Source organism: Lepidothrix coronata, unplaced genomic scaffold, assembly GCF_001604755.1.
Source record: "Lepidothrix coronata isolate B3197 unplaced genomic scaffold, Lepidothrix_coronata-1.0 Scaffold61, whole genome shotgun sequence".
Lineage (NCBI taxonomy): Eukaryota > Metazoa > Chordata > Aves > Passeriformes > Pipridae > Lepidothrix > Lepidothrix coronata.
Genome location: NW_016690241.1, coordinates 60,057 through 84,179, shown reverse-complemented (window position 1 = coordinate 84,179; position 24,123 = coordinate 60,057). Strand labels below are relative to the sequence as shown.

General features: G+C 36.7%; 1 protein-coding gene across 20 annotated transcripts in view; it reads right to left on the bottom strand.

Moving 5' to 3' along the window:
* The window catches only part of AFDN (afadin, adherens junction formation factor), an 88,503-nt gene that overhangs the window by 10,267 nt on the left and 54,113 nt on the right, over positions 1–24,123 (bottom strand). For 10 of the 20 annotated variants that reach the window (XM_017817499.1, XM_017817503.1, XM_017817507.1 and 7 more), the window contains 7 exons: positions 12,730–12,795; positions 12,500–12,573; positions 11,892–12,010; positions 10,666–10,860; positions 10,316–10,407; positions 9,704–9,892; positions 6,011–7,033 (listed from right to left, as the gene is read on the bottom strand). In XM_017817499.1, coding sequence (XP_017672988.1) covers positions 6,011–7,033; positions 9,704–9,892; positions 10,316–10,407; positions 10,666–10,860; positions 11,892–12,010; positions 12,500–12,573; positions 12,730–12,795 — 1,758 coding nt within the window. Of the gene's footprint in view, positions 1–4,135; positions 4,172–6,010; positions 7,034–9,703; positions 9,893–10,315; positions 10,408–10,665; positions 10,861–11,891; positions 12,011–12,499; positions 12,574–12,729; positions 12,796–24,123 lie in introns of all 20 variants that reach the window. The other 10 variants (XM_017817495.1, XM_017817502.1, XM_017817505.1 and 7 more) reach the window with 2 other exon arrangements.

The window sequence follows — 24,123 nt, the reverse complement described above, 5'->3', positions numbered from 1 at the left end:
GGATCAATCCATTTAAAGTAACAGGCTCATTCAACAAGTCTGCAAAGAGTCTCAGGAGATAAATAAAATCTCCCACTGTATCTGCAGCAGATGTGCTTTGGAAAAAGAAGAGAACAAGGGAAAGAAAACTTTGACTACTGAGATTAAACAGCTCACATGGACAACTGATGTCCAACAGACAATACTAGTTTATATATGCTTATGATACTGAACTGACAAGAAAACTGAGCAACAATCCAAACTCTGCATGATTCTTTAAAGCTAACAGTATCTAAGCCCTTCATGTACAGGAATATTCACTGGCACAATACTCACAAGTAGAAATTAACTGGATGTTAAACTAGCTGGATGTTAACTAAAAAATGCTGTGTTATTTCTTACAGGAGCTATGTTTTAAAGAGATTTTTTTTTTCTTCCACACAAGATTTTTTTATACTGATTGGTATAAATCAGTAAATCACTGGATCTTGCTAAAACCTGCATATAGCAAGGGTACTTTTCTACTCCTGGATTTGTTTTTACAGTCCAGCTTCACTTACAAAGAAAGACCCTTAAGATACAAAGCAATAATGATATAGTAAAATTAATTTAGTTTTAATAGACTTTGTGAGGACAACCTTCATGTAAGTATCCCCCCCAATTAATTAATGGGAAATGTGCTTTAAAGCAGAATAGATTCTTAATCAATTTTCCAATCAATTCTGAAAAGGTCTAAATTTTTTTTACTAATTTTCTTGCAATTATTTCCCCCCACTGCTCATTTTTGAGCGTGAAAGCTAACGAACAAAATGAATTCATTTCATTTAGGCAGTTATTTGGTGAATGTATACTAGAGGATGCCACCTCCAAGTAAATTTCACTTATTTAGGGCTAAAACTGTCATTCCTAACTAAAAACACATACAGATAGAGATCAAGATCAATTTGTACTGCAGAGCAGGGAACATACTAGTTAACTGACTCCCTGCTTGGATTTAGACTTCTCTTTGTCTTGGTTATTAAAAAGACATTATTTTAGCAAAGGAGATAATACTGCTGTCAAAAGGAAAGACAGCTAATAATTTACAAGAGTTTATACAAGATGAGTAATTTCCTCTTAAAATCAAAAAAGGGCAAGTAAAAACTGCATGATGAGAAAACACAGGAAAATTCCTTGACCCTATCTCAACTGCATTTAGAAAATACCAAAAAAATGGGAGTTACTGCTCCCAGGTTATCGTATGCATGCCTTTTTGCTTAGTAGCAAATATTCCTATTCATATGCTCTTAAACAAGAAAATATTTCCAAGTAAATTAAAGGGAAAGTAGGACTGGTTTGTTTAATTGTCTTGTGACCTTAACTGAAGAAATAAGGCAGCTTGGGCAGGCTGCCCACCTGGGAACTGTTATCAACATCTGAGTCATAATAACTGTGAAGACAACTGTATCCAAGTTGGAGGCTATTCTAAACACAATACCTAGTAAAATAGCTAAAAACTCTGTGTAAGGCACAAGCAAGAATACAGGAACTATCAAGAGATGACGTTTCATTTCTTTATGATCAGTAACTAGTTTCTACTTTGGGGCATTCTCAGACCAAGGCAGGGAGCAGTGGGACGATAAGGCATGCCAGAGCACTCGCGGGCATTCGTGTCTGTCATTGCGTGCATACCACAGTACCCAATTCTAACTTCATCCCAAATTTTCAAGACGTGAAGCTTTGTTTCCTGCTTCTAGTAAGAGGACTATTAGATTCCCAGGTCGAGTATTTCGATTTCATGCTTCTTTATCCCGATTAGTTATTCTCGTTTAAAAGTCATGTTTTCATGTGATTTACTGATTTTGGATTTTCTCCAAAGCTGCACATGCTTATGTTTTAACAGGTAACAACTGATCTGTAGCGCCAGAGTGAAGGAGAAGAGTGTTCTGCCAGCTGTAACTGAGCAAAGCAGCTGAGTACAAAGCACCAATTCTTTTCCCCTGCTTTGTCCCAGCTCTACAGCAAAGTGCCAACACTTCCCTCAGCTGCACAACTGTCCTCCTATTGCCAACATATGCTCGAAGCACTTTTCCTTCCTAGAAGGGCAAAGATGACCACCTTAGCCCTGAGCTATTGCTCTTTGTAAAAGGGCCAGTGGGCTGATCCCTATCAGGAATGTTAAGATATTCACAGGACTAGCTGGCATCCAGGAAGTCTCAGATTTCAGATAAAGTTCATTTCTCTAAGCACTGCTTAGAACACTCTGAAAGATGTTCCAGAAGAACTTTAAATTTATACCTATTTATTTATGACAATTAAAGCTGGGTCAGATCTGATAGTGGCCTGGGGAACTTAAAAAACAAACACTAGGCCAAGCTGACAATTCATCAATTCATGCATTAACTGTTCATCACCTTTCATCAGCCCTGTAATTAGCAGAACAGCTAACACCAATGCTCACATTAGACATACATAAAAAGCATCGAGCATGGGAAAGCTTTTTTTTTTTTTAAGAAAAAGTAGTAATTACTTGGGCACATGAAGTGGCATAGTTGAGATGCATTTATGTCTGGAAAGTCATATGAATAGTATGAAAAAGGTGAAAATAGGAAAAAGCAGTATTTGCTGGGTGTAGCGTTTAACATCATCTATTTCAGAATTAGCTTGCTGTCTTTTTTTAAAGCTAAATTTTTAAAGCTAAATCCAATGAACATAGTAAATTATTGACTGATTCAGGACATGGATCCATCTAGCACAGTATTCTGTCTCTGACCATGGCAAGAAGAGCTGTATGTGAGCCTGTCCACTTCTTTTAGTGGACAGTAGCAGAGATGTCAGCTGGTACAGCCTTGTGTAATCCTTGAAGTAGCTGTTTACAGGCATGATGTGTATGAATTTGTCTAATCCATTTTTAAAGCTGATGATACTGTCTGCCTTCACAACCTCCTTTCACAGACAGATCCAGAAGTTTACAGTCTGCTTGGCAAAATGCTTTATCTATACAGTTGCAGCTCCAGGGACCAAGGTTTCAGCAAAAAAATACAGGAGTAGAAATCAGAAAAAATACTGATAGATAGTAAGTCTGAAAAAAACATGACTCCTAGCTTGTCCATTAATTCAGAAAGCTGGCGTATTTCACCTTTTTCATTGCTGTAAACTGCTTAACGCTCACGAACCTCAGATACAAAACCGAACACCTTAGATTTATAAGTGTATCGATTTATAAGTTACCTGAAGTATGCATTTTAAAAGATGATTTTGTTTTTCATAAAGCAGTGCCAAATATGCAAATCTGGGTTTTGAACCAACACATTTACAGTTTTTTCAAGCAGCACAAAGTAATTATACTAACAAGAGCTGCACACATCACCTTTCTTTCAAACAGGTAGACTAATTATATAGAAATACACTTTGAAGGGCATGTACTTCTCTAGAAGACTACAGAACTTCTTTTCCATGTACCCATGTCCAATGAGAGCAAAAAAATACAGAACTAGCTGGAGTCATAGCAATTACTTCTCCAGTTTGAAAGCCAGTTATGTTTTAGATGCAAGAAAATAGTAGTAACCAATTTAAACTGAAATTATATCATTACTGAATAACTGCATGTTTATGTAACCTACTTGGAAATATTAGTTCAGAAGTAATTTCTGAGTTTACAAATAATTTTTATGTTAATGACAAAACTGTAACACCTGTAAGCATTTCAGCATGTGCTGAAGCGGTATGCTGTATTTTTAGGCTCTCAAGACAATTTCACTTCAAATTGGAAAGGAATGGTGTTCCTAGAGCTCCTCTAATACCTTCATGGGTGGTTAAAGGGAAAGGAAGAAATCTTACCTCACAGCCTGTTCATTCAAAGTTATTAGTAAGATTTTATAAACACGATTGCACAAAACAGCAGATACATAGTTTTATATTAGACCACTGCTACAACAAACAAATCAAGTTTGCAAGCAGAGCACAACATCTAAAAGGAAGGAAACACAGGGAAAGGAGTCACCACATCTGAAAACATTCAAATGCATGCTTGCAGTTAACTTACTGCTTACTGTATCACAATGATTTTTGAACACTCAAAGATGCCAAATCATCATCCAAAGCACATAGAGTGTTTATTAACAATATAAGGAATTGAAATGGCAAAGAGATATTGAAGAGAAAGAAACAAACATACCAAATCTAGAACAGAGATTGCTGGCACTGCAGTCTGCTGCAGGTAGTAAGAAAGGGGGAAAAAAAGAGAGATGCACAGTGAAAATAAAGATAGGTTCGACTTGCACTATTTCAAAAGCATTTTCTTTTATTTGTTTAGTCAGATGCTTTAGAACAAGGAACTGAATTGACATAATCCTGAAATACAGAAATGAAAACAAATAATCCCAAATTTTTATTAGTATTGCTTTGACTCATTCAACACCTCAGTAGTTCTCCAGAGATACTATGTATTGCATCTCTAGTAGTGAAATGTAACCAAAATCAAACATTAATTCAGTTCAAGACAACTGTTATTTTTTAGTTTCAAAATGTTCCAAAAAGCTGGAAGAACTTTATGCAAAAATAGTGTTTTAAATCCAGCACTCATAGAGAGGACTGATAGCAAGTTATGCAGTACAACTGGGTTTCTTTTAATGACACATGGCTTTTTTAGCCTTGCTTCAGTAAAATTTTCAAGACAGTTTGTTAAAATGGCAGTTCAACTTGAATTTTTTATGTAGGTAACTGCCTGTGTGCTACAAATTACATGTTAGTGATGCTGGGCTTTAATGCAACCAGTTTGCCAAATATAGATTTTGGTTTTCCTTTCTTCAGTTTCCAAGTTTGAGGTATCTATTGTTTTACACAATAATAAAGTTAGCCACAAGAAAAAAAGGAAAGCAATGCAGACTGCAGCGAATATGAGAAGAGTAAGTTTAGGAAATCAAGCTGCCAAAACAATCCTGAACTCAAATACTACTCAAGCCGCTAGCTATTTCTGAATGTAAAAACAAGCATGTCCAAACATTTCTCAGGAATTAAACATTGCTTATCACAGAATTAAGTCAACTTTTCAAGACAAACACACAGAAGACACTCAACATATTACAGAGCTAGTTTTTAAGCCTGGCAAAGCATAGCTATTGGTATGTAACTTGGGTATCCATGCTATTATTCAGAAAAGAACAGATTTTCCGACAGAAACTTTTTCTCATTAACAGTAGTAGATTTAGCAGATTCCGAGAGACAACAGCCACCAGCAGAGTGATTAAAAACTTCATCATACTATTCAGTTGTATTATCTTTTTACATATGAGCTTCCACAGAACTGAAGCTAAAGTAAGCAAACCTTGTCCGATGCTGATCAAACAAGACACCATGCAAAATCCAGGTATATATGAGTTGGAGCCCTAGACAGGGTCTATTAGTTGTTACAACACTCAAAACCACATGGTTCAACCCAATAGCTTCCCACTGCCGGGGTCAGCACTGAGGTGGTGGTAAAGGTAGAGGTAACAGCTTCCTTTACTTGGAGGAGACCAGCAACTTGGAATCGCCATTCAGTTCACGATTCCCTGGAAGCACTCATGTCATGTACTCACGTCCAAGACTATAAAGAAAAACTCTTGGGAGTAAATATACTGGGGGTGGGGGGAGGGAGGGAGAAATCACATTATTTTTGTTCCTCATTCTCCTACAGACTTTCAAAATTTCAAATGTTTTTGCGTACCTTTCTGTAAGCAAATTTCTGCCATATTTTACCTTTTAATCATACTCCAGGTACATGGCAAAATCCCTTTATCCAAAGGGAATTTCTTTCCCCAAAACCAGAAAAGTAAATTCAATTGCTAAATATTCAATTGCTAAATCTATAAAAGGTAGCTTTGATACTTTTATAATACATCATTTAACTGGTGAAGCCACTCTAAGTTATTAGTTTTAAAATTCAAGATATTTAAGAAAGCTTCATCCTCCTTTACCCTTTAAGAACATCAAAGTACTAAGCCAAAGCATGAAAACCCACCAAGCTAGATATTTACAATACTTTTATCTAGAAAGGATTATCCCCTTTTACCCTTGCTCTTCTTTCTGCCTCCAGTCGCTGCATGATGAGCATAGTATCCACATCATCATCCTCCTCTTCATCATCATCTTCATCTTTTTGCTTTGATTCTTGAAGTCGCTTTTGGAACTGCCACTCAAGCATGAGTTTACGGAGGCGGTCGTTTTCTTCCGCTGTACGATCAGGTTTGTTCTGAAGTTCCTGAATCTCTTTACTCAGCATGTCCACAATGTGCATCTGTTGCTGCTTCTCCAGTTTCTCCTTAGCATCCCGTTTCCAGGGATCTGGAGAGAGGCTGTCACTAGAGGACAGCTCTTCCTTGCTGATAGTAATGTACTGCAGATCTCTCCGCTCAATAGTCCGAGGCTGCTGCTGGGGCTGCAGCTCTCGAATAACTGTTTCTTGAGACCTCTGCAAAGTTGAAGGTTTTTCTGATTTCACTTGCTGAAGGGGAACAGGAGGAACCACAGGCTGAGCAGGAATTAGTGGCTGAGAACGCATTTGGCCCAGTTTTCTCTCCTGCTCACGACGTTTCCTTTCTCGTTCTTCTTCCAAACGTGCCTTTTCCTTTTCATACCACCTCTGATGCTCTTCTCTTTTTTTACGCTCAGCTGCAGCTACCTGAGAGGATGCTTGTGCTCCTATCTGGTTTGGAGGAGGAGGGGGAGGCAGAGGCAAATCCATTTGTAGTTCATCAAATTCAGCTGCATAATGCACTGGAGGAGGCGGTGGTGGAGGGGGAAGATCTGTTCTGATGGGCTGGGAAATGGCCACTGGAGTCGGCTGGCTAGTAGCTGGAGTTTTCCAACGGCCAGGTCCACTTTTAGCTAAACAAGAACCAGGTGAGACTGGTTTGGAGGAATGGTTCAGATGTTCCTGGCTAGATGTGCTGGAATCCACAGATGAATTCATCCACTGATCGCTGTCTGATTTCCGATCAATATATTCCACATCCTTCCGTATAACAACTTCCAAACGACTCCTCTCTGGCTGGAAAACTTTATCTCTGAGCTCCTCCTGGGAACGAGCTACACGCTGAAAAAAATTTAAACAAGGCATGTATATCATAGTCCATCTATATTAAAATGTATTTGAAAATGGCTTACAAAACACATTCTTATTACTGGAGGTAATTACTTTTCAGCATTTCCATGCCCAGTAAGTTTCCCAAAACCAACAATAAAATACTCTTCTCAGTCTTCCTAACTCATTTGTGTGATGGAAGACTTAACAAGCGCCAAAATGCCTGGGAACTGGACTAGGAGGAAGGATGAATGCAAAATGGAGTTTAAGCTGAAAACCTCCCCAGTTCACACAATTTCTCAGGACTATCCCTGACATCCCCTCCCCCACATGTGAGTACAAGAGTCCTGGCAGCTCTGAGCAGTGGCTCAGGCATACCAGCTCTGCCATTCAGGCTTCAGCTGGCTTGACTGAACATCTTTCTATTGGGAAGGCAAACAAGAGAGGCTGCTGAGAGAGAGAAAGGGAGCCTCTGCCCACCCTCCTCCATTAACAGGCGAGATGACCCGCAGGAAGCTCTCATTACTACAGCGCCATTCAGGGTACGGAATCCGGGCAGGCAGGTCTGATTCTACCTGCTCCTGAGGCATGGGTGTACTGGTCTGACATTTTGTTGCTTTTTTAGTGCGTCAAACACCAAGCCTTTTTCTATACAAACTCGGGGTCTCATTGCACTCTACAACCACCTGAAAAGGAACACTGGACCGTAAATTAGGCTTATCAAATCTGTTAATTATTTTCCTGCAGCAAATATTCCTAGTTTGAATGTTAGGAACTACTAAGCACTGAACACATAATGCACCAATTATCAACAACTGAGAGAAGACTAACAAAGCAAACTCCTTTTCTTTTTCCTCCATCAATGACCTAAACCATGACCTCTAAAGAATGCCTTCTTTGAGAGGAACAAGTGTATTTTTTATGCTCTATTAGTCCAATAGAGCTGAACACACAGCTATTTGTTTTAGATTTGCTGTAAAGATGCACCTAGCCAAACAGTTTGCTAATGCCTTCAGAGCAGAAAACAGGCATTTAGCAGCTTTTTTTACAAGTTCTCACTGCAAAGATTTAAAGCCTAACTTTTTTTAAAAGTCTATTTTCCTCTAATTTTCAACTTCAAAGAACTATTGTATGGCAGGTAAAAACTGTGAACGCTTTCAATGCTTGTAAGGAGATAAAGCTTCTAGCCATTTGCCTTATGAAAATGCTTTTCTGCAATGTATTCAGCCTTAAGACCATAGCTCCAATTCCGTATGAGCCAACAACTTTAACAGATGGGCTTCGTCTCACCAGTTTTAACCACCTCATCTAAGCTATTCACTTAAGCTTGTCTTAAGCAGGGGAGGAATGCATGTCCAGGCAGCAATTATCATAGAATCTGGTTAAGACAAATGGTAGGAACCATTCTCTGGAGGCAGAAGCCTCCCCCTCTCACACCATTGACAGAGAGCACCTGGACATTTAACTATGCAGGTAAGATTAGGTGAGATGAAATCATGAAACCTGAAAGAGTTAAGCGTGGAAGTTCATCAAAATATTAAGAATCTATTCACCACAGTCATTTAATATGCAGCATTCTCCTTCAAAATTACCATCCTACTTTGGCTATAACATCTATACATCTATTTTCTTAACAGCCCAAATAATTAGGATTTGATATCTATAATACTAAACAAACAAAAGCACTAGCTTTTTATTCAATTGACTTTTTACTGAATTCACTCACCCATACATCTATGAGCAATCAATAAGCAACCCCTACTTTGCTTACGTACTTGCAGTCTCAAAGTAATTTACAAGAGACTGCTTTTCCAAGAGTAAAACATAATGAGCCTGCTGTAAGGCTGTGCTTTTATTACAAATGAAGAAATAGTGGGGAAAAAAAGAAAAAAAACCCACTTTTTTTTTTTTTTTTTTTAGGCTTCTTGGTTTGGGGAAAAGATCATCCAGTAACTGGGATTTAGTAGATCTAGGTTTAATTTCCTGTATAATTTGAGTGAAGTTCTCATTTACAAAGAGCAGAACAACATTATTTTTGAATTTTTAAAGGTACAAATGGGGTAAATCAATTTCACGTCAAGATGCATCTGCACTTTGATAATAGATACAATTGAAAGGATATACTTCTTTTTTTTAACTGAGAGCAGGGAATGTGTTTCAGTGAAAACTTTAGACAGGTCTCAAAGTACTGTTTTATCTCAATTTTAATACTTGCCTTTGTCACTTAAACAACGCACCCTTCAGGCAAAGAGATTTTTCCACATAAAACTTCTTGGAAGAATGGAAGATTTAGGTTGTTTTTCAGAAAACCATAAAACATTTTACAAGACAAACCATACTACCACTTGCACCCCATTACCTCTAACAGGGGATTAAAACATCCCAGATAACAGGTCTGCAGAACATGTTAACATAAATTCTATGAAAGGAAGAAAAATTAAAAAAAAAAGCAAAATGAGAAGGAAAAAACAAACAACAGAAAAAGGCAGCATAGGCTTCCTGAACCCAAGCCCATCCTGGCAAAAGTATAGGTGTTCCCCTCTTGTAGTATAGTTTCTCCTCAGCAACTCAGAGATCATAGAGAGCTGTCTATTCTGAAAAAATGTCTCTAGTAGTCTGGGAGTGAAAACAAGCAGTTCTTTTCTGGTTTGTTTTTTTATACTGAAAAAAATTACTTCTCACCTGCATAGTAGTGTTGATAGAATGATTGCTCTCTGCCTGGATCTGTGGTTTTTCTTCATAATTTGGCCACTGACTCTGAGCTGGACCCATTCGATCCTGGGACTTGGAAGCTGGGAATGTGAAATATTCTCTAGTATAGGTCTGTGTTGGGATGGGATAAGCTTCAGGTCGTGGTGGCAGAGTCTGTTCCTGAAAAAGGGAGAAAGAATGTAAGGCAGAATTTTCTTATCACATAGATCCGTATGTAAGATTGTTCCAAACATGCATTTCCCAAATGTTTTCTTTTGGCTCATAAGACCATTACTCATCTGGGACAGAAGATAAAGAGGTTGTCTAGTATCAAATGTAACTATGGTTATGAGTTACGTTTTTATGGTCTCAAAGCGAGTATGCAATATTGTACAAACCCAAGAAATCACAAGGACGAGTTCAAGAACAAAATTTAATGAAATCACTGAAAGCTGTCCCAACCTTTCATTAACTGTAATAAGCAAAACCCCCACCCAGTCACTAGCACTAGGATAGTTAAGGCACTGGTTTGACTCAAGCACACTGATGCTATTGATAGCTAAAGGAAGTTTAATAGCTAGCATTTTGCTTTCCACTTCTGACCTCTGTACAAAGATTTCCAGTAGAGACTGAGGTTATTTTGGTGGTAGTTCCAGATGCATAAGCATTCTTTCCCCCAGGGCTTGGAGGCTGATCTGTTGGAAAGTTAAAGGAAGCATTTACGTGACTGTTAATAATAATTTACAGAACTTAATAAAATAACAGTATTCACAAAATAACTATGATTTTTCCTTTAAATAGTTCTAACAAGAAGCTTGCTCCAAATGTTACTACTACACTGGTATTTTAAACTTAATCCACTTTTAAAAACAATCAACCCCCTTTTGAATATGACAGCCTCTGAAATTACTGGTAGTGGCACCTACCCCTAAAAGAAGGATAATCTTTCTTACTTGCTACATTGGGACTGGATCGATGATCAGCTCTGTTCTTCATCAATCTGTCATCCCCTGGCAGCTTCTTTGGTTCGCTGTACTCTGTCCACGGCAGCTGAGGACTCTCAGGTGATCCATTTTGAGTGGAGTTGTTATACAGCTCAAATCCTTCACTCTTTGGTCGGGGTTTACCTGAGCCACGGCGGTCAGAAACTGTAACAGTTGGATATGTATTTTCTCCCTTTCGCTTATATTAACTACTGTCTAGCACATTCTTTTTCAAACCAGAGCTACCTTGTGTTTATATTTAAAAATTAGTTCACAGTAAAGTGAATGCTAGATTTTAAAATTTGTACTTCAAATATGCAATCCCAATCTTGTATCAAGTACCATGAGAGGATTTCTTTGATTTTTATTCTTCCAAAGAACTTTTGAAAAGGTATCGTAATATTTGTAAAAGCCAAATGTGCTACGCTGAAAAGTCTCTTTCTGACTGAGGCATATGGCATCTGGGATGCCATATGTAAACTGTGATAATAAGGATTTGTTCTTTTAACCCCTTCTTTTCTATACTGTAGTACTACCCTATATCTAGAAAAGGTCTTCCTTGACAAAATTATTTCCTTCAGAACATTATTTTATGTCTTTTGTTAGTTCCCTGAAGTAAGATGATAACATGGGAGAAACATCCAAGAACTTCTTATGATCAGACACAAAAACTTATCTCCTTAAGTTTCAACATTTTTAGCTTAAAAAAGAATTAAAAAATAAATCTTAAATGGCAAAATACGTTCCAGGGGCTTCTGTCTCTCTCTTAGTAATTACACTGCACTCTGTGGTTACAAGGAAGTAATATTCTGAGAGGAGGAGAGAAGCCCTTACGAAAGGGGCAAAAAAAGCCATCAAGTTTAATGTCCTTTGCATTCATTATATTCCATTTGTAAAGTAAAAATTAATTCAAATCAGAAATGTGTTTAAATGCATAATTAGGTTTTAAAAGGTACATGTGCAGAGCATTTATTAACAATTAGACTAGCATAATTTCAAACAATATTTAAAATCAGATGACGTTGTGATAAGAGAGGAAATGTGTTTTTTCCTGTGCAATTATGTTTCTTTTCTGATTTAGTATTATGGTAATACTTGATAAGATACTGTAAATTATTATATTTTCTGCATTCTTACAAATGCAGAAAGCAGACTTACAAAGTTGTTATTAACACAAATAAAATTAGTATATTTACCTCTTTGCATCATTGGGGATGGCTGATTAAGCAGGGTTGCCAGACCATGGTAAATTGCTCCTTGTTTTGCTACTTCTAGTGTTACTACAGAACCTGTCCTTGTCATAAGTTCTGCTGCCCTGCAATAAAAGCCAAAGCAAAGAAAACAAAATAAAATTAGGCACTGTATTACTTAGTTCTCCTTATTATCAGTTTGTATGTCATCATTTCTCCCCTTTATTCTAGTAATCTTTTGTTTGACAAAGCACTCTTTTTCTGATTAATACTTAAAATCACTTTGAAAAAAACTAGAAGATGATGACTAGAAGATATGCACAGAGACAACACCTACTGGCAAGTACTATTTATTCAGCTTCTGCATTAAAGGTCAGAAGCTGAAATATTTAAAATTAGAGCTAAATACGATTGTTTAATCTATACAGATAACCTGTATCATATGCAGAAAACAGTACACAAACACTTGAACTTGTTACTAAGATTATTCACAGGCAGTTATCAAAAGCCAAGATGAAGCCTAAAATGTAAAAAAATGAGCTTCTGCTCATTTCAGTAAGTTATTAATCTAACATTTTCTTCATGTAAAGACAACCAAGGAAAGCATTCTGTACCTTTCCTGGGACAGGCCCACCAAACTTCGACCATCCACACTAAGCAACTGATCCCCTGCAGCCAGACGACCATCCTAAATACACATTCAAGAGAAGAAAATTCATACACCAATGCTAACATGGTTGAAATTAAAACAGTTATTCACACATACTAGTAAACAAAGGATTTTAAAGCATTTCCAAAGGATCCTTCTACCTTTGAACATCTGACATTTAAGAGTATTACTAACCACATCTGCAGCGCCTCCTTTCACAACAGACTTGACATATATTCCAAGTTTGTCTTGACCAGCACCCTACAGAGAAAGAAGCATTAATTTATTTAATTTGTACTTGATCTCTTAAGCATTTCACAAGTGTTACTCAGAAATTTTACATGTCTAAGTAAACCTCTACCTTCTCACTACTTTTATATATTTCCAAACTGGAAAAAAATCCCAACTATACAGAGAAGAGTTACATTCATTTAAAGTCATAAGAAAAATTTAATATTAGGTCTATTAAAATGGTAAGCTTTGTTAGAAACAAAGAATACTTGGTCTTAATGCAAGTTTAAATAAGAAAAAAAATACCTCAGCTAAAACTTATACTTAAAAAGTTTGTTCTAATCCCCTTCTAATAAGAAATACTTATTTGCACTTTTACATGCATGTTATTATTTATACCTCTTTGTATTATGTTTCAAAAGAGTGCACTGTTTCTCTTGCTAATAACCCAATGAAACAAGGTAAATTGCAGATTACAAGAAAAAGGAACAGAAATGTTTTTTATGTTCAGTAGGACTGTAAAGGAGCTAGTGTAAAGGAACAAAGAGTGCCTCTAGCTTTACATAAACAAGTAAAGCAGACATAATAAGTATTTTAGAATTGACAGAGCCAATATTTAAGTCTACTGCAAAACCATGCGACTTTGCTCAGAAAACACCTTCCTCATAAGTATTCTCCTAAATTTTGAAAGGACTGTTAACAGTGAACTTATTGCAAGACAACCAACAGATTCAAGACACAAGAACATAAGCATCTATTCAAGCCATGCTGTTGCGTCATCCACATGCTCCAATGTACAAGACACCACACAAATCAGTCTAACTGTTAGTATCACAAACCTTTAAATTGTCACTTACACTGTAAGACTATCATTTGTGTGTTCATTATCTACTATAGCAAATGATGCCGTTTTACTCTGCAAGTCACTTAGAAGAGTGCTAAGTACATTTTCAAAAGAGCAGTCTTAATTGTAACATTTTTCTAGAATAATCCCTCAAGTTGCTTTGATATTGAATATACAGCTTCCTCTTTTCTCTCCCCCCTGCTTTTCCAACTCTTTCCTTTTGGCAGCAAAAGCATTCATTACTCTCACTGTTATAATGAAGTAAAATAAGAATCAAGGTGAAGATTACTCAAAAGCTAGTGTTATACATACAGTTTTCTAAGCAAGTGAAAGACCTATTTTTATTCCTTAAATCCTGAGTTAATCCCAAATGTTTACACAAAAGCCAGAGAAAAAGAATTCCTTTAAGTCTCATGATTCCAGATTAACATTCTACGTGCCCAAATATTTCATAATTGCTTAAGTCATACTTATGGATAAAAAGGGAAAAAATGCAAAAAAGTAACTGAAATAAGGGCACTTCCTTTGTCTAGAAAGAATATAAAGGCAAATAAAATAATTTAGTTACTTTTTGTTTGTTTTTTTCTAAAGGGCTCTAAAGAAATATCACAGTAACTGCAGAATATTGGTTAAAGTTATGAGAAACAAGTCAGAAGACAGCTAAATAACTGTAATGAAAAATTAAATTATGCTTCACAAATACTTCCCCCCCCAAGCAACCAAGACACACATAGGGAAGGATGATCTGGTTGACAGAACAATGAGACTTCCAAAAATGGACGTTGCAAGATGTCTTAGCAGAATGTCTTCAAGACTTTAAGGTGACATGCAAGAAGGAACTTGTCCTTGTATTTTAGTAACTGGTTTGGTAACGGATAGAAAGTTGTTAGTTTTCACAAGGAATGGAAGTTTTCAGAGACGCCCTAAATGACTGTGCTGTTCACCATGCTTTCCAGAAAAAAGGGCAAGAAATAATGTAACTAAATGTATCAAATATAACTTTGATCAAGTAAGTCAAAACCAAGAGTTGGAGAAGGATCACATGATGCTGAACACTGAAGCCATAATAGGGTGAAAATGTATTTCACTGCTCCAAATATGAAGTAATGCTCCAACCTTCTAAGGTACTGGTCCCCATCAAGGCACTGTCGGCAGAATCAGTCAGCAACTTCCCTTGTTGGGAACTGAAAATTAAATTATAGGGTTTATATGCTCCTTCCTCTGCCTCCAACAACTAAATACACCTAAAGGCAAGTTCCTTGACTTCCAAAGGGCAAAACAGTCAATAGCAACTCGCCCACCCACCCATCCTTGTAGTTACAACCTCCTGTCATTGCAGGGACCAAATAGCAGCTTTTCTTGGAGGCCAGATTGACCATGAGTAACCAGACACCTCTAAAGACATCTGGGATTGACAGCACTTTTATTCCTTCCTAACTTCAAAAGATGCTAGCAAGAATCTTACCCCCTTGGGTCCAGAAATTCAGACAACAATGTGCCTAATATAAAGATTAGGTAAAAACAAGCAAGCTTTTGGAAGAGCATTGCCACTTAAAACAGCACACATATTAATCAAGCAACTTTGGGGTTCTGACTCCAGTATTCGGGTATTACATTAGATGCCATTTCCATCCATACATATCACCTTTCTCATGCTTGAGTATGGCTGTTAGTGCACATTAAATGAAGCTGAAAACTTCTCTATAAGCCCATGATATGTGCATTGGTTTGCAGATAGTGATGACATAAACATTTTCAGTGGCACAAATATCCATATAGTAGTTTCTGAACTGGATTTATCTCCTTGAGAAAGATCCTTCTAATGACTATTTTCAGAGCCATCTTACATCAGCTCAAAAATCTGGAAGCCAAGAGAACTAATAGAACAGAACAGACAAATCAGAAACCATCATGGTCAGTAAAAATCTAAAAGGGTCACATTTACAAAACTCTTTGGAATTCTGGTTACTTCCTCACAAAACAACACCAACAGAACCATGAGGCTCAGAGGATAACAAGGATGATCAGAAACATGGGATAGCTTTCTTGGGAGAATCAACTAAACAGACATGGACTCCTCAGCTCAGCAAAAATCAAGGAAGTGAAGGCCAACAGGATTATGTGTTGCAGTGACAGGATTATTTATAATCTCTAATCAGCCAACAAAAAAATGCTTTCTTACTTCTGTTATCATGTCTAGCATATTTTAAAAAGTAAAACACAAAGCCAAAACCAAACAAAACAGAACAAGAAAAACTCCACTCAAAACATTTTCCATAGGATTTCATAATTAAATTGGAAACATCCAGAAACAAGACTGCTGTAGATGTCAAAGTGTAAACAGAATCACAGATTCATGGTAGGGCTCTCTGAGGCCTTTGGAAAAATATCCAAACAACAAACTCTCCAAAACAGATTATAATGCAATCTCAAAGAAATTCTGAAATTACAGAAAGCTAGAAAACAGGAGGAACCACAGAATCATAGAACGGCTTGGGTTGGAAGGGACCTTAAAGATCATCTAGCTCCAATCCCCATGCCATGGGCAGGGATGCCTTCTACTTGACCAGGTTGCTCAAACCCCATCCAACCTGGCCTTGAAACTTCCAGGGATGGGGCATCTACCACTTATCTGAGTAACCAGTTCCAGTTCCTCATCACCCTCAAAAGAATTTCTTCCTAATAACTAATCTAAATTTACTTTCAGTTTAAACCCACTCCCTGTTGTCCTATCACTACATGTCCTTGTGCAGAGTCCCTTGGCAGCCCTCTGGCAGGCCCCCTTTACGTACTGGAAGGCCACAATTAGGTCAGCTCGGGACTCTCTCTTCTGGGTGAACAATCCCAATTCTCTCAGCCTTTCCTCATAGGAGAAGTACATCTTACACGTGTTTTGTTATGTTCTTTGTCTAAATATCCCACAGCTGGAAGATACCATATCACTCAGACTTTTGCTCTAACTGCTCCTATACTCTAAGCCTGACAGTAATTCTTCATAATTATTTGGAATTGACATTTTACTTCTCCTTCCTTTTTTTTCCATATTTTCATGAAGTCCATACAGTTTGTCAATCTTTTCCTGTTCTTTTAAGGGAAGTTATGAGCAGATGTGTTAGCTCCAAATCATCTCACAAATACAAAACTAATGAATTTTGAATGCATAAAAATTATTTTAAAAAAACCATTTTTGTTCAGATTACATTAAAAAAAATCTTAATCAGCTACCACATCTACTTACATATTATTAGGACCAATGAATTTTTTCTCTGTCTAATTCACATGTCACTTGATATGTTTCTACCAACATGCATGTGCTTTCACATACTTGGGAAGACTTCTCACAAGTATCCTTAAAATTAACTCATCATCTTCCTTCAACTTTTACCCTAACCTTTATAGTCATTTGAATCCAAATTCTTAATTTCTGTTGAAACAGACCCAATTTTGCTTTGGTTCTACCTTCCAGGGACTGCATTAGAAGGAAATATATAATTATTAGGGACACAAAAAGGTTGTTGATATGTAGTGAGTCACACATACTAAACTCCAAAGTGAATAAAATTCTCATACATGCCATATGAATTTTTCTGTTATCATTTACTGATGTTAAAATAAAACAGGTTTTTTTTATAAACTACTTATTAACCTGCTTTTCTATCTAAGGAATGTGAATGTCAACATAATTAAAACTATTCCCCCACAAACAAAACAGAGAAATGACATGTGTATATCAGTAACAATAATATGATAAACATTCTTTGCACTTCACTGTATTTTCTCCAATTCTGAATACCAAAAGCATGTGCATCCATAAAGCTGTTAGTCCAAACAGAAGAACATAACTGAAGTTAGATGACTGTGAAAAGCAAGACTCTAGTAAGCTTAAAATGATGGCTTATTCTCTCCCCCCAAGATTAACATAGTGAAATCTACAGCATATTTTATCAAATATACATAAACAAATATAAAATCTCCAAAACCTTTACATGTAGTTTTCAAAAAATAATGTAGTATATTCTAGATTAAAAAAAAAAGCTTCATCCACAGTAGTAAACTTTTTTACCAATCTATCTGTTTTCTTTCACAATTTGATGCAACTTTTTCCCACAATCCTTGCAGAAAGTGAAACAATATACCCTTTTCAGGAAAAATTTGGGAAATCCTTCCCCTTAAGTAATAATTTAAGGAAACTTTTATAGACGTGTAACTGGAAAAAAACCACACACCTACTATAGCTACTTCAGTTCACCTGGGTGACAATATTCCTGAACTGAATTAACTGCTTGAGTATAGCACTCTATTCTGAAGACCTCCTTTGTTCAGCTCTAAATAATATCTAAATGCTATCATAGCTAAAACAAACCTTACTGAAAAAAAGTTCTGTAAGGACGGTATTAGCTGAACAGAATTCGACAAATAGTGAATTGTGGACTGAAGAAGAGAAAATGGTACTTAAAAATTCTGATATATCACATACATCAGATCTAAGCTTCAAAATGAGAAACATCTCCATTCTGTGCTTTTACAATATAGTTAAAGAATCAGTACAAAAAACCAGCCCAGATAAAACTGTACAAAGCTCAGAGAACCAGTTTGGAGGCTACCAGTGGATCACTGTTTACACATTTCAGTATTTTTAAAATAATGTTATGTTAAATGAATTGCAATTACAGTAGCAGTGCACTCATACAGAATGTCAGGAAGAAACCCACCTGTCTGCTCACATGCTGTCTCTCACTTGGAGTTGTGCAGGCACTACTGTGTTGTGGCAGGTCCCGTGACAGACCTGGCTAGAGGCTAAGTTGATCCCCAGCTCTAGTTCCCGCCTGCCAATACAATCTTTGTTTTCAACTAAATCAGCTTCCTTGACTTGTTTACAGCACATCACGACTGTTCATAACCTTACAGGAAATGGGTTGCAAGGATCATTAAGAAGGTTTGACTCCACTATTTGGTGAATAATGTGATTTTTTAACCCAACAATTTAAACCGTTTGAAATTCCTAAATCCTACTACTAGAGGTCACCCATTGACTTTTCAAGCAGCTCTGGGTAGTGTCTGCGAAATAACAGTATTCTAGAGGAAGCTAAGCCCCAGAACAATTGCAAACCAACCAACCAGCCACATACATGCAGATTCCCACACAGAGAAGCAAATGACACAGTGGAAAAACGTCTTTAAGCTTTTGACAGCTTGCGTGTCAAACACGCCAAAACGATACTTTCCCGCTTGGTCACGTCCTACCCATTCCCCTTCTAAATGTAAAAAAATCCTAACGTTATTGAAGCAAGGGATGGAGATGAATGACATCAGTAGAACTGAAGCAAGTGCGTCCTGCTAAAAAACACAATGCAATTTTACTTATGTAATTGCACAGTTGGATAAAAAGGTCCTTTTTTCCAGAAAGCCTTATTAGGCCTCTGAGTAAAAACATGGAAAGATTCCTTAAAATAATGTTCTCCATGCTCAGGCTTATTCATCTTTAAGATGTACATAGCCAACACATGAGGAAAACTGAGGAAAACTATTAGATTCAGTACTCAGAATGGCTCACATCTGCATGACCTGTATAAAGGGTTTTTTATCACACTTATCTTAAGAAGTAATTAAATGCTTTAAAACAGCACAAGCAGAAAGATGTTAACATATTCCACTTGCAAGTTTGTCATGTATTTTAGTCAGACTGTGAGAATAATTAATCCTAAATTTGCTGTTACTTGCAGGTTGCTGAAGGAATTCTATGACAATGAGCAACTTTCACATTTAGATGGAATATTAATACATCTTCTAATCCTATTTAGGGGGAAAGACAAACACAGGACAGTTCTGCTTATAGAAGTCTGCTTAGAATGGCAACTCAGGTCTTTATCCTAAATCTAAATGAAGAAAAGAATGTATGGAAAAATGTTTAAGTGACCAAACTACCTTGTAAAAAGTAAATAAACAATGAGTCTTCCCTCACTGAGAGCTAGAATAAAAGGAGCTACAAGTCAAGAGGATAAGCAAAAAACTGAGGAATGAAATTGTCAATAAATCCAGCAATTAAAACTCACCTAAGTTTAACTTCCCTTAGATCTGGCTTTATTGCACCTGTGTGGGCCACATACATGGTTTGACAATATTTAAAGTGGGATTGAAGATAGGTAAGCTTTCAGAAAAGAGGACTAGCTTTATTTTTGATGAGACAGTCTGGTTTGAAACAGTTCTTATCACGGAACAAACACATGTTTAGAAAAATCTTACAAGACGGAATCTAAAATTACAACCTAAGGTTATAAAGACAAGCAGTGAAATAAAACACAGAGTTGTTTAGACGTTTGGATGATGACGATTGTTGAATTTCACATCAGTACTATTCACTCGTCAGGGGTTGCAGAGTCCATGCAAATCTAAGTCTTCATTTCAAATTAAATGAAAACTTCAAATTATCGAAGTGGTATTAATTAGGTCCTAGTTCAGTGTGAGCATTGTTCAGTTAACATTCCAATCTGTCTAATGCACATCAAAAGAACTTAATTGTAACATTATTTTTCTGGTGGTTTGTAGCTGAATTGATAAGAGACCTGAAATAACTGAGTAGACCCTACACATGAACTGACACTGAAGCATCTGCATCTGAAGTCTACGCATGCAATAAATACTGAAAATCAACTCCCAAATACTGTAAAATTGTATTGTAATTAAACTCCAAAACATTATCAACTGATCAGAAAAAAAAAAGGTGATGTGCCCCTTCTGGTATCTAAATCAAGTATTTTACAAAATACTTCAAAACTTCCTAAATCAATTATTTTCAAAGCAAAAACTCCTGACCTGTTAGAAGAAGAAACTAAAATTGCAGACTATATTCCCAAGCCATAGAGTGACAGGATATCATGAACAAGAAAGAAACTTAGACATGGAAGAGAGAAAAATTACCAGTAGGTATCATTTGATTGGTTTAACAGGATATTTTACCATTCCTCTATCATGCTTAATGGGGGGGGGGGGGGAAGGGGGAAGGAATCAGCCTTAAAAAGCAAAACCCCAATACACTTACAACGTAAACAGAACCTCACTTGAAAACACAACCAAAGACTGAAGAGCAGAGAACAGTTAACCAGCTGGAACTTCAGCAAGAGCTTTTAGTTCTTTCAAAAAAAACACAACTATTTATCTTGAAGGTTAATGAATTCAGACAGGCTGGAGCCAACAACAAACCCCATTAAAATCCGACAATTAAAGCCAACATTAAAATCTCACCTGAGAGATAACTCTTTTTTTTAACATATATAACACTGGTATATACTGACATAATATTCTTTTATAAACAGATACATACATACTCTTCTCTACTAGTTCATTAAAAGTGTTTGTTAAGTATTCACATTTGGAAAATTAAGAAGTAACAAAGACTCCATAAACTTTCATTTATAAATGTCTTCTAACTAAGCAGTAGGACAACTAGGAAACCTGAGCTAGCATACCACAACATATCACTTCTTATAAGGGAATTTAGTAAAGAATTTACTGAATAAACAAATTAATTGACTCAATGACTTTCCTGTAGGACCTGAAAGATCGGAAGAACTCTGCAAACTCACGAAATAATGGCAATCCACAGAAGTTAAAAGAGTAAATTTTGGCACCTCTGCTCAGCCTCTAGAACGCTGATACAATATCTTTAAGACTCATGGCACTGACAGAGGGCAAAGGAGGAAACAAACACTACAGTGGCTAATTAAAAGAGAATCTGGAAGGTGAAGAAAATAACCTCCCCACAATATTAGGTTTGTTTACAGGATTTTCATTCTTCAAGTCACAGACTGCAACCTCAAAAAAAAAAAATCTAGAAAATTGCTGGGAGCAGAAGGATGGAAGGAAAACAAAATTGATACAACAGAGCCAAGTCAATCACACATTTAAAGCATCAAAAGAAAAAAAATACAAAAATACGCTCAGCTGAGACAATGGTGTGCAAAGATTTCATACCTGTTGTCCAAACGGCTATTTGCCCCTTTTAAGGTTGGTACAATTTTCTGATTGACTACAAAAATTCTGTCATGTTAAGCCAAAGGACCAAATTTGGATAATGTAATCTAACCTTGGTTTTTGAGACAGCCTAACAAGAAACAAGTCTTTTTCCATCACATCCACTTATAATCTGGACCATCTATCAAGCAACACACCAATTTACAGTAGTCCATACTTGTTTGCACAATTCATATTATTTTGCAAGCTCCTTGTTTTAACAGGATTGTGCCCAAAATACTGCATTTGCTTAAAAAAAATCACTACAAAAACTCTAGAAATAGAAGAGGCAGCATTTAAAAAAGAATTGCAACTACTTCTACTGAGTATTCAGACCAATGAGGAAAAGACTGAGATAAACTACCGTGATCTGAAAAAAGAAACAACTACTCCTACAACAGAAGGATGTAAAACTGAGGATGTACAAAACCAACCTAGTAATGAATTAATAAACATGACAGATTTAATTAAAGTATTTAAGGAGAACTGATTTTATTGCTAGTGTTGCTATGTTGTCACAAGATGAGTTTTATAAAACCTCCTTATCAGTAACAAACTCAGGAAACTTTGGCTCACATACATTTACAGCAGCCATAAAATCAGAACTAGTGCAAGTGTGTACAAAGTTGTAGTTTGAGTAACAGGAACATCAGATGCAGAGTTCATAATGGCAGCATCCCAGCTATCCACGAGCTGGTGAGTCAGTCCCAATGGAAGAAGAAATCCTTCCCATTTGTATTCACCAGCAGAAGCAGCTGTAACAGCACAGTGAAAACAACAGGCAGCTCCTTCTAGTGAGAGTCAACACACAGCTTCCTTCCTGGGTGAGCCACCCATGCCGGGACGTGCCACACCGTGACCTGCCACCAGCAGCATGATGCATTGGAGGTGCTGAGCCACACAGCCCCACCAGCATGTCAGCCTAAAATAGGAGTGGGAATGAAGGTCCAACTGTTGACCAGGTGCTAATCTCTTAACAGATAAACTACTCCCATCCCCAAACATCATGCCCCACCTAACTTTGGTGGATCCCAGACTAGCTGTACTTTCTGTGAGGTTAGCAAGATTCTTGCAGTTTTAGTAGATCTGTAGGATGACCTAGTTATTTCAATACCTATAATGAAAACTAAAACTACAGAAACTATTATAAGAACACTCTTCCAGTTGTTAGGAATGACAGTAAACTTATATTACGTAATTAAGGAAAAACTTTGAATCTGCAAAGCATATCTGCAGGTACAGCACCTAACCAAACTGGTACTGCTGCAAACAATTAACAGGAAGGTCTTGTCATTACTTGTTCTAAACCCTCATTTGCTCACACCCTTTTAGCTTCATACACTTTGTTTATCACTCCAATAAAACTGGAGAGATGAACAGTTTCGAATAAAGACTGGCAGAATCATGTTTGGTTAAAGAAACAAATACCCTTCTACAACAAGTTTCTTAAAAATGTTGTATTAAAAGTCTACTTTTATTCCATAAAATGCCAGAAAGTCTTCCTAATGATCTTTCAACACTGATTTGAACATTTCTGTCCTAAATACGTATATATGTAAATGGTTTTGTGCTTCACATGTATATTAATATGAAAAAATAGTCCCAAAGTGACAGTATTTTACTTTTCAACTGCACTTTGACTGAATTCACGAAAAAAGTGTCATACAGTCACCAACCTTTTCAAAGTAATATTCCAAGTGGCTTCAGCTACAAAGCCTACAGGTCAAACCAATCCAGAGGTTCACAAAAATCACAGAAGATTTTTAAAAATAAACTATTTTCAAGATTTTATTGGATTTTCCATAATTATGCAAACATTAAATAAGATTTTATTTTAATAGTGTAGATATCACTTATGTGTGTGTACATACACAAATATACCTAGCTGAAATATCAGGATCTGGTATGCTTCATAATGCTTTAAGGATGACACTGTTTCCCCAAGTCAGTCTTTTTTGTTAAGCTTCTGTAGTATTTTATAAAATGCAGTTTTTATTACATGCAGGATGAATAAACTGCAACTAAAATGTCTTTAAAGAAAACAGGACAGAAATGTAGCTTATCAAGCCTGATACCAGCCATCAGCCTGAAATCTTTTATCTGCCTACGCCCAGAATAGATTTCACTGATTTTTATCACAGCTAAATCTCTGATTCCAGACTCTTAAGTTCACATAGAAGATCTCTAAGTTTTAATAAACATCTTTAAAGGCAAGTTTATGGAACAGAATCAAGTCTCACCCTGACTGCCCAGGCAAGTAATTAGTCTAGAAGCAATTAAATAACCCAAGCTTGTAAGCATTTTAAAAAATCCCAGTTTACTAAACTATGCAGCCAGTTTACAAATTCACTCTCTAGGAGGCAACAGCAAAGGTTTCTGACCACCCAAACACTCACATTCCATAAAGCTGCATGCATTTTGTAGATTGCATCTGGATGAGTACATATTTCTCTCCTTTAGGTACCAAACATAGTCTGAGACTCCTTGAACTACTTGGTGTCAGC